We start from the raw sequence: 18972 nt of genomic DNA on the forward strand, positions 1-18972 counted from the left end.
GTTCATTGATTATTTCCCAAGTGACACATTGTTTCAACTACATTATTGTTATTTGTGCAGATGCTACAAGGACTATTTGGACAAAGAGAAAGAAATGTGCTTCAAGATGTGTGCAGACTTTGTGAAGAAGTGATGGTAAGGCTATACAAAGTTGAGGCAAGCAAATAAAATATATACTGAACAAAAATATAAACGCAACATGAAACAATTTCAATGTTTTTACTGAGTTACAGTTCATATAAGGAAATAAGTCCGTTGATATAAATTCATTATTCTCTAATCTATGGATTTCACATGACTGGGCAGGGGTGCAGGCAGGGGTGCAGGCATGGGTGGGCCTTGAAGGGCATAGGCCCACCCACTGGGGAGCAAGGCCCAGCCAATCAGAATGATTTCCCCCCCAGAAAAGGGCTTTATTAAAGACAGAAATAATCCTCATGCTGTTTAATCAGCTTCTTGATATGCCACACCTGTCAGGTAGATGGATTATCTTGGCAAAGGAGAAATGTTCACTAACAGAGAGTGGATATATTTTGAGAGAAATAAGCTTTTTATGCGTATGGAGCATATCTGGGATTTTTTTATTTCACCTCATGAAACACGGGACCAACACTTTACATGTTGCATTTATATTTTTATTCAGTGTATAAAGAAATACAATTTGAACCCCTTATAAAAATACTGACCAGCCTTACAACCAGTGGGGTAGTGGAGGGTATATGCCACATAGCCACTTATTTTTCTTTGAGAATTGCGTATATTGACTTCTTAATCCCCATGATGCGTCTTAATGTAGTGTAGTAGAGGTATACGCCATATCATTTAATAAGGCTGATGGAACAGATCAGAATGTTTAGTTTAAACTGTTGATAAACTAATATTTCTTAACATTTTAGACATAACAATGTGCACACTGCAGTAGGCCTATGCCTGAATGTTCCAAAATGCAAATTGCAGTAAAACACCTTTCTAGAATGTGCACCGCACATGCGAGCGGTTTCATGGACAGAGATGGAAATATCTGTTAGAAATTTAGAAAGAGGGGAGATCTAAACATGCAACAACTATCATGGGTTGATAATATGACTAGGATAATTTGTGTTTTGCTGCTAGACAATGAAAGAAAGAAAACTAATAGAAAAGGAGAAAGCATATGAGGAAGTCTTTGTAAAACAATTTCCTCCACGTTTCTATGGTGGGATTTTGGCAATAGGCTACTTTGAAGCAAGATAAGACATGCCTCATAATATGAAGTAAAACGTCCAAGTTTCAAGCAATTAAGGAACAGGAAAAATATAGCGATGTTAATGATAGGCCTAACTGTACTCTGGTAGATGGAAAGGCTTTCCCAATAACCTTCTCAATTAAATATTAACTAGCTACAAAGTAGCATATGCCTACCTGGCAGAATGACATCATGATTATTTGCTTCAATCCAATGGCCATTTGTTTTGTAAACTCCATCTCGTGCTACAGAAACACCACTAACCAAACAGTGCTAGGTGCCTGTGCACATGAATTAAAGGGTAACTACACTCAAATAAAAATGTCTTAAATTTTTGCAGACCTCAAAAGTGGTCTCCTGTTGTGGTTTAAGCATTGTTATGGACTTATTACGTACAATTGGGGGGGGGGGGTTCTATAAAAAAGTGACTTTGAGAACAAAAACCTGATTTCTGACTCAGTTGACAGACTCATTTATCTGTTTCAACAGTAGGCCTACTATTGGCCTACTTGCACAGTACAACTTGGGTTGGCCTGACTGTGAAAGACCAATATGGGATTCATATTTTTAGGTAATTCAGAGTGTATGCCACTGTTTCTCATATCATTTTTCACACAGGTCGCCTTTCCTTTGCCGAGTGGGCCGTTTGGGACATTTTTGGAAAAATTAAGAGTATACCCACTTCTCTAGGCACCACTACACCACCAACACCTAGCGACCTTACCAAGAGATTTTAGCCTTTTGTTATAGTGGTTTTAGAATGACAGTCACAGGGACCACAGTTTGAAAGCCTGTCCCAGCTGAGTTTTAGGCACAGTTAATTGCCTAAAACTTTGCTAGTTGAAATACACTCAGTGGCTGTTTATTAGGTACACCACCCCGTTCACGAAAATGGTTCGCCCCTACAGACTGTGTCACGTGGCCGTGGCTTGCTATATAAAGCAGGCATCCAGGCATTCTGTTACTATTCGATTGAACGTTAGAATAGGAAAAATTAGTGACCTAAGCAACTTTAAATGTGTTATGGGCTAAAACAGCTCATTGTTGAGAGGTCGAAGGAGAATGGCAAGAATTGTGCAAGCTAACAGGCGGGCCACAAACAGGCAAATAACGGCGCAGTACAACAGTGGTGTACAGAACGTCATTTTGGAACGCACAACTCGCCAGTCCTTGTCACAGATGGGCTATTGCAGCAGACGACCACACCGGGTTCCACTCCTATCATCTAAAAACAAGAAGCGGCTTCAGTGGGCGATCACCAACATTGGACAATTTAGGAGTGGAAAAACCTTACCTGGTCCAATGAATCCCAGTTCCTGTTGCGTCCCGGTTCCAGCATTACAGGCTTATGTCATGCTGATGGCAGAGTCAGGATTTGGCATAAGCAGCATGAGTCCATGGCCCCATCCTGCCTGGTTCAGCGGTACAGGCTGGTGGCGGTGGTGTAATGGTGTAGGGAATGTTTTCCTGGCACACGTTAGGTTTCCATGCCCCAAAGAATTTCCGACTGTTCTGGAAGCAAAGGGGGGTACAACTCAGTACTAGTCGGTTGTACCAAATAAACTGGCCAACGAGTGTATATACTTAAGTAATCAGACCTGTTCTTACTATGACGAACTGCTTCACTTTCTATTCAGCTTGAATTATTCATTTTAACAAATATTTTTAGGCAGGCAAGCACACATATTTTCTTCAGGAAATGTACCTTTTCTCGTTTAGTCATATTTATCTTACCTTAGAAGTTACTTTGCAGGCTGACTAGCATCTATTGAGTTGCAATGTCCCATAAATGAAATGCCCAATACAATTTGAAGTATCTACAAAACAAGTTTTGCAGCCACATAATCCCAAAGGTAGTCTATGAAAATTACTGTTCGTGTTTCACAAATGATTATTTTGATTCGCATGATTTGATTCACCATGATTTAACCACATCCCAACTACACTCAACGCAACAAGCAACAATTTCAAAGATTTTACTGAGTTACAGTTCACATATGGAAGTCCGTCAATTGAAATAAATTCATTAGGCCCTAATCTATGGATTTCACATGACTGGGAATACAAATATGCGTCTGTTGGTCACAGATACCTTAAAAGGGTAGGGGCGTGGATCAGAAAACCAGTCAGTATCAGGTGTGAGCACGATATGCCTCATGCAGCACAACACATTTCCTTCGCATAGAGGTGATCAGGCTGTTGATTGTGGCCTGTGGAATGTTGTCCCACACGTCTTCAATGGCCGTGTGAAGTTGCTGGATATTGGCTGGAACTGGAACACTCTGTCGTACACGTTGATCCAGAGCATCCCAAACATGTCTGAGTATGCAGGCTATGGAAGAGCTCGGATATTTTCAGTTTCCAGGAATTGTGTACAGATCCTTGCGTGCATTATCATGCTGAACCATGAGGTGATGGCGGCAGATGAATGGCATGACAATGGGTCTCAGGATCTTGTCACGGTATCTCTGTGTATTCAAATTGCCATCGATAAAATGCAATTGTGTTCGTTGTCCATAGCTTATGTCTGCCCATACCATAACCCCACCGCCACCATGGGTCACTCTGTTCACAACGTTAACATCAGCAAACCGCTTGCCCACACAACGCCATACACACTACACTGTCTGCCATCTGTCCAGTACTGTTGAAACAGGGATAAATCTTTGAAGAGCACACTTCTCCAGCGTGCCAGTGGCCGTCGAAGGTGAACATTTGCCCACAGAAGTCCATTGCGCATAAAGGCATTTCCAACACCATTTGAAAAATTCTTGCATAATTAATTTTGCCAACACGGAGAGCCCACCTTGTCTAGTGTATTTTGTTTTGTCGACATTTGAAACGTTTAGGGACACGTTTTCTGTTTACATCAGACCTGTTGTGACTTTTCTTTATCCGACATGTACTTTACTCACATAAAAAGGCTGGATGGTAACCTTGTATTTCTGTGCTAGCCACAGGAGGGCGCCGTATGAACAGATTCAAAGCATTGATTGATGTTTGCCACATACATTGCTAACTATCTGTATCCAGTTCACATAGTTGCCCCATTTCACTTTGTCTTAATAAGAGACGCAGTGCCATCAGTGCCCATCTAAGACAGTTCAATCATCTAGCATATTTGTATAGTCGTGTTTTCATGTGGAATTGGAAGATGCAACAACACTGGCAGCTCACAGAGATATTGCAGTCATCTGTTCCCAAATGGATGATCGACCGAAACTTGAGTGTGATTTGTCAGAACCTGTTTTTTCCAGAGGTACATAAATATTTGCCTATGCAAGGGTCCAAACTCCAGACTCTCATCTTCAAGTGGCAGCGCTCTCTCAAGATCAAAAGCTTCTGAGTGTAATTTGGGAATCATGTTGCCTACATGCTCTGGGTGTTCTACAGAGCTTTAGGACACTCCAGTTCTGCTGAGGTATCCTCCCTGTATCACAAGGTGGGATCTGCCCTTTTTGCCTGACAGGAGAGATAGAGAGAGAGGAGCAATGTCTGGAGCAAAATTTTGGACTCACATTCTGTTGCAGGTGATGGTGTAAGGAGAACTTAAAGTCAACACCGAAGACTGACACAAGCCTTACTACATTATGTAAATATATTCACTTTGATTTCAAGAGTTTTTGTTCATTATGTACCAACATTTACAAAGCTATTCTGTACACTAAATCCAACTGCAGTTGGGACACAGTGAAATGTCTTAATAATGAAAAATGTGTTTGTTCATCTTGTTATAATATTTTCAAGGGCCATTGTTGTTTATTGAGATATATTCAAGAAGTAAAGCCTCTCCAAAACATACCATTGTCTTGTCTGAATAAACATATTCTCCAGTGATTCAAACAAGTTTCAGATAAAGCATTCCTGGCGAAACCTGTATTGAAGGACATTTCATTGAAGCCAGTTGGAATACCATAAAATGCTGGTTTTACAAGGCAGAGTTGATATACTTCTCTTTGTTTAAATCTCTTGATACCATTGACAAACTCTTTAACTAGCAACAGACATCAAAATTGTTAAGGCTTTAAAAACAACTTGAATAAATGCAGCAGTTGGAAACTGGACGTAGCTACTCCAAACTTTTAGAATTGTTGTAATCCATTAGATATTGACTGAACTATTGCACATAAATACACCGGGTGTATTTGCATATATTAATACATTAACATAAAAGGCTGCAACCACCAAACACCTGCTCTGTCTACCCAAACAGCACTCACCTGCTCTGTCTACCCAAACAGCACTCACCTGCTCTGTCTACCCAAAGAGCACTCACCTGCTCTGTCTACCCAAACAGCACTCACCTGCTCTGTCTACCCAAACAGCACTCACCTGCTCTGTCTACCCAAACAGCACTCACCTGCTCTGTCTACCCTACCACCAAACACCTGCTCTGTCTACCCAAACAGCACTCACCTGCTCTGTCTACCCAAACAGCACTCACTTGCTCTGTCTACCCAAACAGCACTCACCTGCTCTGTCTACCCAAACAGCACTCTTCTGCTCTGTCTACCCAAACAGCACTCACCTGCTCTGTCTACCCAAACAGCACTCACCTGCTCTGTCTACCCTACCAGCACTCACCTGCTCTGTCTACCTTACCAGCACTCACCTGCTCTGTCTACCCAAACAGCACTCACCTGCTCTGTCTACCTTACCAGCACTCACCTGCTCTGTCTACCCAAACAGCACTCACCTGCTCTGTCTACCTTACCAGCACTCACCTGCACTGTCTACCTTAACAGCACTCACCTGCTCTGTCTACCCTACCAGCACTCACCTGCTCTGTCTACCTTACCAGCACTCACCTGCTCTGTCTACCCTACCAGCACTCACCTGCTCTGTCTACCTTACCAGCACTCACCTGCTCTGTCTACCCAAACAGCACTCACCTGCTCTGTCTACCCAAACAGCACTCACCTGCTCTGTCTACCTTACCAGCACTCACCTGCTCTGTCTACCCAAACAGCACTCACCTGCTCTGTCTACCCAAACAGCACTCACCTGCTCTGTCTACCCAAACAGCACTCACCTGCTCTGTCTACCTTACCAGCACTCACCTGCTCTGTCTACCCTACCAGCACTCACCTGCTCTGTCTACCCTACCAGCACTCACCTGCTCTGTCTACCTTACCAGCACTCACCTGCTCTGTCTACCCTACCAGCACTTTCCTGCTCTGTCTACCCTACCAGCACTCACCTGCTCTGTCTACTCTACCAGCACTCACCTGCTCTGTCTACCCTACCAGCACTCACCTGCTCTGTCTACCCTACCAGCACTCACCTGCTCTGTCTACCCTACCAGCACTCACCTGCTCTGTCTACCCTACCAGCACTCACCTGCTCTGTCTACCCTACCAGCACTCACCTGCTCTGTCTACCCTACCAGCACTCACCTGCTCTGTCTACCTTACCAGCACTCACCTGTTCTGTCTACCCTACCAGCACTCACCTGCTCTGTCTACCTTACCAGCACTCACCTGCTCTGTCTACCCAAACAGCACTCACCTGCTCTGTCTACCCAAACAGCACTCACCTGCTCTGTCTACCCTACCAGCACTCACCTGCTCTGTCTACCTTACCAGCACTCACCTGCTCTGTCTACCCTACCAGCACTCACCTGCTCTGTCTACCCTACCAGCACTCACCTGCTCTGTCTACCTTACCAGCACTCACCTGCTCTGTCTACCCAAACAGCACTCACCTGCTCTGTCTACCCAAACAGCACTCACCTGCTCTGTCTACCCTACCAGCACTCACCTGCTCTGTCTACCTTACCAGCACTCACCTGCTCTGTCTACCCTACCAGCACTCACCTGCTCTGTCTACCCTACCAGCACTCACCTGCTCTGTCTACCTTACCAGCACTCACCTGCTCTGTCTACCCTACCAGCACTTTCCTGCTCTGTCTACCCTACCAGCACTCACCTGCTCTGTCTACTCTACCAGCACTCACCTGCTCTGTCTACCCTACCAGCACTCACCTGCTCTGTCTACCCTACCAGCACTCACCTGCTCTGTCTACCCTACCAGCACTCACCTGCTCTGTCTACCCTACCAGCACTCACCTGCTCTGTCTACCCTACCAGCACTCACCTGCTCTGTCTACCCTACCAGCACTCACCTGCTCTGTCTACCTTACCAGCACTCACCTGTTCTGTCTACCCTACCAGGACTCACCTGCTCTGTCTACCTTACCAGCACTCACCTGCTCTGTCTACCCTACCAGCACTCACCTGCTCTGTCTACCTTACCAGCACTCACCTGCTCTGTCTACCTTACCAGCACTCACCTGCTCTGTCTACCTTACCAGCACTCACCTGCTCTGTCTACCCAAACAGCACTCACCTGCTCTGTCTACCCAAACAGCACTCACCTGCTCTGTCTACCCTACCAGCACTCACCTGCTCTGTCTACCTTACCAGCACTCACCTGCTCTGTCTACCTTACCAGCACTCACCTGCTCTGTCTACCTTACCAGCACTCACCTGCTCTGTCTACCTTACCAGCACTCACCTGCTCTGTCTACCCAAACAGCACTCACCTGCTCTGTCTACCTTACCAGCACTCACCTGCTCTGTCTACCCAAACAGCACTCACCTGCTCTGTCTACCCAAACAGCACTCACCTGCTCTGTCTACCCAAACAGCACTCACCTGCTCTGTCTACCTTACCAGCACTCACCTGCTCTGTCTACCTTACCAGCACTCACCTGCTCTGTCTACCCAAACAGCACTCACCTGCTCTGTCTACCTTACCAGCACTCACCTGCTCTGTCTACCCAAACAGCACTCACCTGCTCTGTCTACCCAAACAGCACTCACCTGCTCTGTCTACCCAAACAGCACTCACCTGCTCTGTCTACCTTACCAGCACTCACCTGCTCTGTCTACCCTACCAGCACTCACCTGCTCTGTCTACCCTACCAGCACTCACCTGCTCTGTCTACCTTACCAGCACTCACCTGCTCTGTCTACCCTACCAGCACTTTCCTGCTCTGTCTACCCTACCAGCACTCACCTGCTCTGTCTACTCTACCAGCACTCACCTGCTCTGTCTACCCTACCAGCACTCACCTGCTCTGTCTACCCTACCAGCACTCACCTGCTCTGTCTACCCTACCAGCACTCACCTGCTCTGTCTACCCTACCAGCACTCACCTGCTCTGTCTACCCTACCAGCACTCACCTGCTCTGTCTACCCTACCAGCACTCACCTGCTCTGTCTACCCTACCAGCACTCACCTGCTCTGTCTACCTTACCAGCACTCACCTGTTCTGTCTACCCTACCAGCACTCACCTGCTCTGTCTACCTTACCAGCACTCACCTGCTCTGTCTACCCAAACAGCACTCACCTGCTCTGTCTACCCAAACAGCACTCACCTGCTCTGTCTACCCAAACAGCACTCACCTGCTCTGTCTACCCTACCAGCACTCACCTGCTCTGTCTACCTTACCAGCACTCACCTGCTCTGTCTACCCTACCAGCACTCACCTGCTCTGTCTACCCTACCAGCACTCACCTGCTCTGTCTACCTTACCAGCACTCACCTGCTCTGTCTACCCAAACAGCACTCACCTGCTCTGTCTACCCAAACAGCACTCACCTGCTCTGTCTACCCTACCAGCACTCACCTGCTCTGTCTACCTTACCAGCACTCACCTGCTCTGTCTACCCTACCAGCACTCACCTGCTCTGTCTACCCTACCAGCACTCACCTGCTCTGTCTACCCTACCAGCACTCACCTGCTCTGTCTACCTTACCAGCACTCACCTGCTCTGTCTACCCTACCAGCACTTTCCTGCTCTGTCTACCCTACCAGCACTCACCTGCTCTGTCTACTCTACCAGCACTCACCTGCTCTGTCTACCCTACCAGCACTCACCTGCTCTGTCTACCCTACCAGCACTCACCTGCTCTGTCTACCCTACCAGCACTCACCTGCTCTGTCTACCCTACCAGCACTCACCTGCTCTGTCTACCCTACCAGCACTCACCTGCTCTGTCTACCCTACCAGCACTCACCTGCTCTGTCTACCTTACCAGCACTCACCTGTTCTGTCTACCCTACCAGGACTCACCTGCTCTGTCTACCTTACCAGCACTCACCTGCTCTGTCTACCCTACCAGCACTCACCTGCTCTGTCTACCTTACCAGCACTCACCTGCTCTGTCTACCTTACCAGCACTCACCTGCTCTGTCTACCTTACCAGCACTCACCTGCTCTGTCTACCCAAACAGCACTCACCTGCTCTGTCTACCCAAACAGCACTCACCTGCTCTGTCTACCCTACCAGCACTCACCTGCTCTGTCTACCTTACCAGCACTCACCTGCTCTGTCTACCTTACCAGCACTCACCTGCTCTGTCTACCTTACCAGCACTCACCTGCTCTGTCTACCTTACCAGCACTCACCTGCTCTGTCTACCCTACCAGCACTCACATGCTCTGTCTACCCTACCAGCACTCACCTGCTCTGTCTACCTTACCAGCACTCACCTGCTCTGTCTACCCTACCAGCACTCACCTGCTCTGTCTACCCTACCAGCACTCACCTGCTCTGTCTACCTTACCAGGACTCACCTGCTCTGTCTACCCTACCAGCACTCACCTGCTCTGTTTACCCAAACAGCACTCACCTGCTCTGTCTACCCTACCAGCACTCACCTGCTCTGTCTACCCTACCAGCACTCACCTGGTCTGTCTACTCTACCAGCTCTCACCTGCTCTGTCTACTCTACCAGCACTCACCTGCTCTGTCTACCCTACCAGCACTCACCTGCTCTGTCTACCCCACCAGCACTCACCTGCTCTGTCTACTCTACCAGCACTCACCTGCTCTGTCTACCCTACCAGCACTCACCTGCTCTGTCTACCTTACCAGCACTCACCTGCTCTGTCTACCTTACCAGCACTCACCTGCTCTGTCTACTCTACCAGCTCTCACCTGCTCTGCCTACTCTACCAGCACTCACCTGCTCTGTCTACTTTACCAGCACTCACCTGCTCTGGCTACCCTACCAGCACTCACCTGCTCTGTCTACTCTACCAGCTCTCACCTGCTCTGTCTACCTTACCAGCACTCACCTGCACTGTCTACCTTACCAGCACTCACCTGCACTGTCTACCTTACCAGCACTCACCTGCACTGTCTACCTTACCAGCACTCACCTGCACTGTCTATACTGCTTCATTTTTTACTGTTGTCACGTTTCTCTTGCATAATTCAACAAGTGTGTCAATAGCAGATACCCTTGATTAAAAATCAACATGCTTGTAGATCAAAATAAAGTTATATTTCTTCTTTGTTGTGATATAAGTGTCAAGAGTGTGTTAAATCCCTTATGAAGCTTTACCGTTCTTAGAAATGCAACAGGAAAGATGATGTATTCCATTGAGCCCATTTCAGCAATTACCGGGTTCATGACAGTTCATTGCAAACATTTCCGTGGTGGTAACGTTAACAGGAAAAAACGACAGGCAAAAGCAACAGTATAAAAGAGTCAAATTGAAGCAGTCAATCCAGTGAGATTTAAGTGACAAGTGTATTTTCCACCCCTCAAACACAGGAAATAGATGGCTGAAAAAGACACATCCTCAGGTGGGAGAGGCATGGGCGTTGCTGTTTCCGCTGCACCAGGAGTAGCTTTTAGGAGTTGTTCAGTAAATTAATGTTAAAATGATAGATTTTCTGTTTCATTATGCAGACAGCAATATTAAATCAATCTCTTTGGTTATGACCATATTTGAATCCTATGCCTAGCATTATGGTTTCAGAAGCCATAATCGAGGAATTGCTTCAATCTGACTATAATTTACTTGTCGGCCTATTTCTAAATTCATATCATGTTTTGGAAAGAGCTGTGAGCTTGATTTGACGGTGGTCCGGTGGATATTTTTCTTTTAACACTGACCAACCTAAAGAGCCTAGGTGGTTCTTCGAGGTAAGATGTGCGTGCAGTGTAGAGTGGAAGCCATGTCTACGGTTATTTAGCCCTTCACCTTACCAAATCCTATAGCCTAGGGCTACCTTTCACTAGGACCGCTTTTACTGCCTCCACTTCCTGCCACACAGTTTTGCCTTGGCGGTGCCCACTCCCCAAGTACTGAGGAATTCAATGGCGGAACTTGAAAGGTGCATCTGAATGGTCTAAGTCGTTCCTACCTTCATCTTGTTTCCTTTATTTATACTGGTGTGAAAGAACTGGACAAGTGAAAGTAAATTCCTGTAGGGTGTCTGTCATTGATTTTACCTGTGTTTTCAGATGTGTGTAGATGGGGTAGGAAAGAAGGGGAAGAAGCCAAATTAGACCCGAGATCTATCCTAAATGTTCACCTGTTCTGCTTAGCTGACCGTGGGGCATGCTTGCCGGGTACTCTGCAGACAATGTGGTTTCCGCCTACCATCATTGTCCAGGAGTGAGCCTGCCATGTGTGTTTAGCGAGTGTGCCTCACCAAAGAGCATTGTCGGAGAACCTCAGCGTAACAGTGTTTGGCTTTTAACCACAAGTGAGGCAGAGAAACTCTCCCACCCGGTGTTTGTTTAAAGTGGTAGCTGATCACGAGATAGCTTGCTCATTATAGCAGACCCAGAGCCATTCCAATTACTCTGTATTATGATTGGAAGGGAAACCATGTTTTTACTGCTAAAGGAGTTAGTCAATTTAGTCTAATAGGCTAGAGGCACTCATTTTTCAATGTCTAGGTCTATAGTCATTGGTGCAGGTTGGAGGCAACCCATTATTATGTACTGGCTGTGGTTACTGATTTTCTGTAAACCCGATTTGCCGTGGCTAAAGACATTTGCAGGTTTTTTTTTCACATAGCTGCTACCTACGTACCTGCTGCTCAGTGTTACACTGCAGCTTCCCCCTCCTTGATCAGCAATGAACACTTTGTCTGGTGCAGCCTACAAACTTCATGTTGTACACAAAAGACATGGTCAACATGTTTGTACAAACTCTCAGATAGTTTTTTGCCCCAATGAAATACTCAAGTGGGGAGTTACATGCAGCTATCTAGGCAGCATATCAAACACAAGCAAGACAGCCTCACAATCTAATTAGCAATTGAATGTTATTTTTTTCATCATCATTGCAAACATTGGCTAAAAACGATATGTTACTTATCCCTTTCTCTATAAAATGTCTTGCACATTTAGTTTTTAATCACTTTATACAATTATTTTGGGATTCCACCCTGTAACACGTGATTGGAGTAGTCATTTCATACAAGAGCATTTTTGTCTACTTTCACACTCCTTGCCGCCTCTCCTCAATTACCTTTGACTTTTTCAAAAAGAGGCCAGAGAGGATGGAGGAGAGAGACAGAGAGAGGACACAGGAGTTGAGCAAATCTAATTGAGAAAAGGCCCATGCAAGCAGCCGTTTGAAATAGGATGGGAAGATCGTGTGGAGAGCAGCAACTCTCCTCTGACTGTTACATCCACAACAACACTAACTACAATTAGATGTTTCCCAGCGGAGAACACCTGACCTGACAGAAAAACAAGCCGGGAAGTTGTGTATCTGTTCAATAAGAAAGGCTTATTTTGGTTTTCTGTTGCAAAACGTTTTAAAACACTAATATACCTTGATTAGATAAGTATTCACCCCCCTGAGTCAATACGTGTTAAACACCGCTGCCAGTGATTACAGATGTAGATTGATGAGGAAAAAAACGTAACAAAATGTGAAAAAAGTCGAGGGTCTGAATACATTCTGAATGTACAGTGCATTCGTGAAAGTATTCAGACTTTTTCCACATTTTGTTATGTTACAGCCTTACTCTAAAATTGATTAAATTGTTATTTTTTTCTCAATCTACATACAATACCCCATAATGGCAAAGCAAAACAGATTTTTAGAACTGTTTGCAAATGTATTAAAAAGAAAAAACGTATCACATTTACATAAGTATTCAGACCCTTTATTCAGTGCTTTGTTGAAGCACATTTGGCAGCGATTACAGACTCAAGTCTTCTTGGGTATTCCTTCAACCTCATGGCTTGATTTTTGCTCTGACATGTACTGTCAACTGTGGGAACTTATATAGACAGGTGTGTGCCTTTCCAAATCATGTCCAATCAATTGAATTTACCACAGGTGGACTACAATCAAGTTGTAGAAACATCTTGAAGATGATCAATGGAAACAGGATGCACCTGAGCTCAATTTCGAGTCTCATAGCAAAGTGTCTGAATACTTATGTAGATAAGGTATTTCAGTTTATTTTTTATTTTTTTATACATTAGCAAAAATGTCTGTTTGCTTTGTCATTATGGGATATTGTGTGTAGATTGATGAGGATTTAAAAAAAAAAAGAATCCATTTTAGAATAAGGCTGTAACGTAACAAAATGTGGAAAAAGGGAAGTGTCTGAATACTTTCCGAATCAGGAATTTCAATTAACCCTTGATATAAATTGGCAATCAACTTCTTTGGCGTAGCAGCTTCTTTCAGTATCTTTTCAAAGCTAGATGCCTTGTGTTCATCCAGATTCTTTTGAAGCGCTTGAATAAGATTTCTTAGTTTTAAGAACTTAAAGAAATTGGCCCTGGATAACCCACATTTTTCTTGTAACTGATTTAAAGACAGTTGAGAGCCATCATAGTACACATGCTCAAAATGCATGCTGCTACTTTGGAACCAGGACTCAAAGGTGTTGTCATTAAACACTAGAGGTACAATTCAAATGGTTTTAGTGGTCTGATGGTTTCATTTAAGGGGAGATAAATGTTTTTTTCTCTGGTGCAAAATGCTTTAATAAAGGGGATCAAATATGCAATTGTCCCAAATAATTAGGTGGTTCCTACATTATGTATCCAGTCATGTTGAACGTTTCATCCCTTTTCTCTTGGCATGTGTTTTGATTTAGTTTTTTCAACCCACAATAACTGACATTATTTTGGTCAAATACAATTAATCCAAACCAGATGCCCTTTAGAAATAGTGGTTTCGGTCAATGTTGTGCAATTGAGAAGCATCAGTCAGAGTTTGCTTTGTGAGATAAAAAAAATCTAAGTTACTGTTCTTAGCTTTTTGGGTTGAGTGGCTTTGGTTGATGCCGTTTTGCTGATGTTGCCATTCCATGCTCTGCCTGTTTGAGGCTTTGCAGACTAAGTGTGTCTGGTGCTAATGCTATCGCTGACTATTATGCTTCATATTTTAACTATTCTGGTCATGTTCAGTAGACACAAAACGGCCATCTTCATATTGCAAGTAGAAAAGACAGCTACTCGTCTAACACGTCACCAAAGGCAGCAGCTCAAGCATTTGTAATTATAGGTGTTAATTTGGAAGTTTGTGTTTACAGGGCACGCCCAGTTCTTTTTGAGCCCCAATAAGAAAATCAGTAGCAATCATTTAAATGTGGTTGTTGCTGTGTAAATTGTGCACTTCTGGCTAAATGTGGAATGGGTGTGGGTATTTATGTATTTCCATCATACACAGATGCAAGACCAAGACTATACAGATCTGTCCACAATCCTGCTCTGGTCCACAGGGATGTACTCTGCCACTCATTTTAGTTGTCATTCCCTCTGTGATCCTGTCCTCTTGACTTTAAATGAATGAGCGCAGGCTTATATTTGAATCAGGACATCCAAATTCCTTTTACTATGACTTTCAAAAGTCTGTCCAATTGCAAAGTTATGTTATTTTAAGATGTGTTTATGCTAGAGGGTGAGCAACCACATTTGTTTAGAATCCATGAATGCTGTTGAGTAATTATGTTTACAGTATAGTCTGTAATAAAAAAAAAAAGATTCAGTCAGCATCTAAAGTGCAGTGGATTGCACTGAATCTACCCCCTTGAAATGTGCTATTTAGTACCTAAAAGGGTTCTTCAGCTGTCCCATAGGAGAACCCTTTGAATAACTATTTTTGGTTGCCGGTAGAAGCCTTGCCACAGAGGGTTCTACATGGAACCCAAAAGGATTCTACCTGGAACCAAAAAGGGTTCTCCTATGGGGACAGCTAAAGAACCCTTTTGGAACCCTTTTTGCTAAGAGTATCCATTTACCTTGTATTGAAAGTGCATTATTTGGACTTGTTATTGTTCATTTATGAAGATACAGGATGGAATCTGAAATATCACTACCAAGTAATGGGTTAGAGTAATTATTTGGGGTTGATGAATACATTCTATTTATTGAGAATATTCTGAGTAATGAATGGCGGAGGAGTGTTGTTGAGGTAGGGTTTTGGGAATTAGTTAGGATTTGGGAAGTCTAACCATTAACATTTCCTCTAAAGTATCTGAAGTGCTTGTCTTTGAGTGATAAAGACGGAACACTAGGCTTTGTACTCTCGTCTTTGGGACTTGAAAGGCTTGGATTTAGGTATTTTGTGCGTGGAGAGTTTTTAGTCTGGTGTGAATATATTTGCATCCATTACATTAGCCAGTGTGGGTGTGAAACCTCTCATTTAGGTTGCTCTACAGTCATGTATGGTGTGTGACGGTGTCCTTTCTGACACATTCAGCAAAAGCTCAGACCATATAATGCCGCCTTTATAAACTGTGGACACTCTCACTCACTCATGCAAAGCGCAGCATTGGAGGTCATCGTTGTAAACCCAGTCAGACAAGCCCCTCTTCAGTTCCTTGGGGTTCCCTGAGGCTGTTTTGCAGAGGGCTGAAGAAAATGCTTATCCTACCCAAGGTTTTGAAGCTGGGGTTAACTGAACCCTGTTTTCCTTGGGTCGTAATTGCAATTGATTCAAAAATAAATACTGGATATTTTAGGCTTGCTGAATGAATGGAGCTGTTTAGTTTTCTTTGTTGGCATCCTACGAAGGTAAAATGCGTACCCCTTCACTTTTTGTGCCCTCTCACCCTGTCCACATTAAAGGCATAACTGCACACCCACAATATCAGTATCAGCAACATTCAGAATGTTCTCCTTTTCAGATGATTTAACTTCTGATATTCTTCGTCTTTTGATATATTTTCCTGTAAATACACATTCTAGTTTAAGTTGATAAAATAACCTAATGTAATGTTGTACAAAGGCAGTTTTCACCTGTCACCCCCCCTTTCTCTGAAGACTTCCTCCTGTGCAAAAGGCTCAGTGCCTATGTATACCCAACCGCTGGCTACATTCCTTTTCAAACTTTTGAGACGCTCCATCAAGTTACTAACCTATCATCCAAGATTTGTCAAAGTCAATTACTCCCCTAATAAGTTCCCCTTTAAGTTGAGAAGCAGACTGCCAATCATATGAGTTGGATACACTGAGGGTTTGTATGTTAAGCCCGCTGAAAAGCTGGAGAGTGCGTCTGAACTCTCACCACATCCATATAACTCAGTCCCAAAGTTTTGTCCTCTTTTTGTCTTCTTTTTTGTGCCAACGGTTGGCAGCAAAGAGCAGTGTGTTTTTGTCTTGATACAGTAGTTCTCTCCAGGTTGACACCCTGGTTGGTCTGTCTATCAAGCATGTTTTATCCACTCATTGTGCTTACATTCAAGTTATACACTATAATTACACAGGTTGGTGTGCAACTTAAGGTGTATCTCAATTGTCTAACTTTGTACCCTAGGTGTGTGTTACAGATACCAGTCTCAGGGTATAATATTCATATAAAAAGCATAATTTTTATGTATTGCGATGAAACTGTAAAAAGGTTTTAATAATGAAGATGCTCAAACGCCTACTTAAGTTTTCGACCTACCACAATGCAAGCCCATTGCATGTCTAGACAGTACAAGCCCATTGCAGTTCTGTTTGTGTACACAGGCCTTCGTGCAAACTCTTGGGCAGATAGCGCCTTCAGATGGAACAAGCCGATAAGGTCTACACAAAGGGATCAGCTCTATGCCTGAGCTCTAGTGTGTTCCTGAGGAGGAGACGATGTAACCCAATGAGCATCCATAGAGGAAGGCCAGCCAGATAAGATAGCGCTGCCATGGAGTTTGCAGAGAGGCAGGACCAACGGAGCCACCCAGCAACAACGAAGATATTATCAGAAACTGTGATACCATTTACTCTCTGGGTGAGGTAGACCACACCGAGCTGAAACGATGATGTTAGGGGCTTGACACACTTGACAGTTTGTATGTACTTAAAGATGAAGAGGATGCAGTGGGTTAAAAACACTCCCAAACCTACAGCAACATCAGAAGTAATTGTTGGCCTATGCTTTTAGTTACACAGCCCATGGGTGCCAATGCTCTCTTGGGGTAGATGGAGGTACAGTCAAAATCACTCAGGTGATGATGGCACATCAAACGGAGCTCCAAGAAACGTCTAAGATTAGTTGTGTCCTGGGAGTTGGATGACCAGAGGGGCACGGTCTCACTGCCATGCCTGTTCTGCTGGGTCTACTTTAATATACCAGTGGTGCTGACAGAAACATGGCCTTTGAGATGCGCACACACTCCAGTGTTTGTGTGTGTGTGTGTGTGTGTGTGTGTGTGTGTGTGTGTGTGTGTGTGTGTGTGTGTGTGTGTGTGTGTGTGTGTGTGTGTGTTTGTCAGCCCTCACTCCCCAGGAGTCAATGAGCCAGAGAGAGCGTTATGGCTGCGGCACACACTCGGTGAGAGAACCAGCCAAGTCAGCTAGCCAATTCAGCCCCAGCCAGCATCAGGGCCAATACGAAAGCCACGCTATACAGAAGCCTCCGAAACATGTCTAACCAGGCACATAGGGAACATGCTGAGGAGAAAGAAGAAACACACCCTACTCTTAAATCAACTCTGCCTGGCATTATTATGATTCGTAGAGTAATAATTTATGAAAACACTCCTAGGCTGTTTGCGTACATTCGATCCCCTCCTCTCAGCCCCATTTGGTGGATCAATGTCCTATTCATAACATCTAAAGTGGTGCCGCCATCCCTCCATTTTTTTCAGGTTTAGGAAAGGTTGTGTTTTCTTTTCCTCTCGCTGCTCTCCCTCTGATTAAACACACTCCCTGCTGTTTGGAATTGCAGTGCTCTGAAGATAGAGAGAAGGAGGATGTTTCCTTTCTTTTCCCCTCCAATACAGAAGTGGCTTTGTCAAGGAGCTGATTGCTTATCACCATATCTTGGAGATTCGGTTCCTGCCACCACAAGCAGGGTATGAAGGCTCCTCCTCAGGGTATGAGGGCTCCTCTCTCTGTTGGGGGTCAAGTATATGTAGGCTTATATGTCGAGGGGCGGAGAAACCTACAAGGGGACGTCATAAAAACAGTGGTGTTTTTGTTCAGGCCTCTTTCCTTGCATATACAGCGGAGGGCCCTTTTTCTCTCTCGGACCCCCTGTATAATTACTTGCAGATTTGACAGCTCAGCTTTTCCCCCAATGTTTTTCTTGAAGGATTTCAAATGGAGCTGAAGCGAGTTCTTCCAAAGACTACAACCTTTTCATCTTGAACATTCTTTTTCAAATGGGTGATTGGTTTTCGGGTAGACTAATGCGGACATGGTTACCTTGTTGGGCACAGAGGGTCATTGTTGATGTAAATATTATGTGCCTATGCTTCCACCTTTCTCTGGTGTGGTGAGCTATTTGTTCTTGCAGAGCAGGGTTAAATGGCACAGGCACAGTCCCTTGCCAGCCTGTGGATGGATGGAGTGATACAGAAGGAGAAGGTTGATGGATGAGATGGGCAGAAAGGACATAACAAATAAAGGTTATTGCTGGGTCGATTTGAAATCCTACTGTCAATTTTAATATCACCAATATTATCAAGGAGTTTAATTGTTTTGTTGTTGAGAAATTTCGAATAATGATACAATATGCTGCATTTGAATTGATCTT

The 18972-nt window shown here is 44.4% G+C and overlaps 1 protein-coding gene across 3 annotated transcripts in view; it reads left to right on the forward strand.

Moving 5' to 3' along the window:
• LOC115154204 (inactive peptidyl-prolyl cis-trans isomerase FKBP6-like) overlaps window positions 1–18972 on the forward strand; it is a 48829-nt gene that overhangs the window by 9220 nt on the left and 20637 nt on the right. For 2 of the 3 annotated variants that reach the window (XM_029700201.1, XM_029700202.1), the window contains exons 8-9: window positions 61–135; window positions 4756–5026. In XM_029700201.1, the coding sequence (XP_029556061.1) occupies window positions 61–133 (73 nt within the window). In that variant the 3' untranslated portion in view covers window positions 134–135; window positions 4756–5026. Of the gene's footprint in view, window positions 1–60; window positions 136–4755; window positions 5027–18972 lie in introns of those variants that run through there. The other variant, XM_029700200.1, reaches the window with a different exon arrangement.

This window comes from Salmo trutta, chromosome 19 (genome assembly GCF_901001165.1).
Source record: "Salmo trutta chromosome 19, fSalTru1.1, whole genome shotgun sequence".
NCBI lineage: Eukaryota > Metazoa > Chordata > Actinopteri > Salmoniformes > Salmonidae > Salmo > Salmo trutta.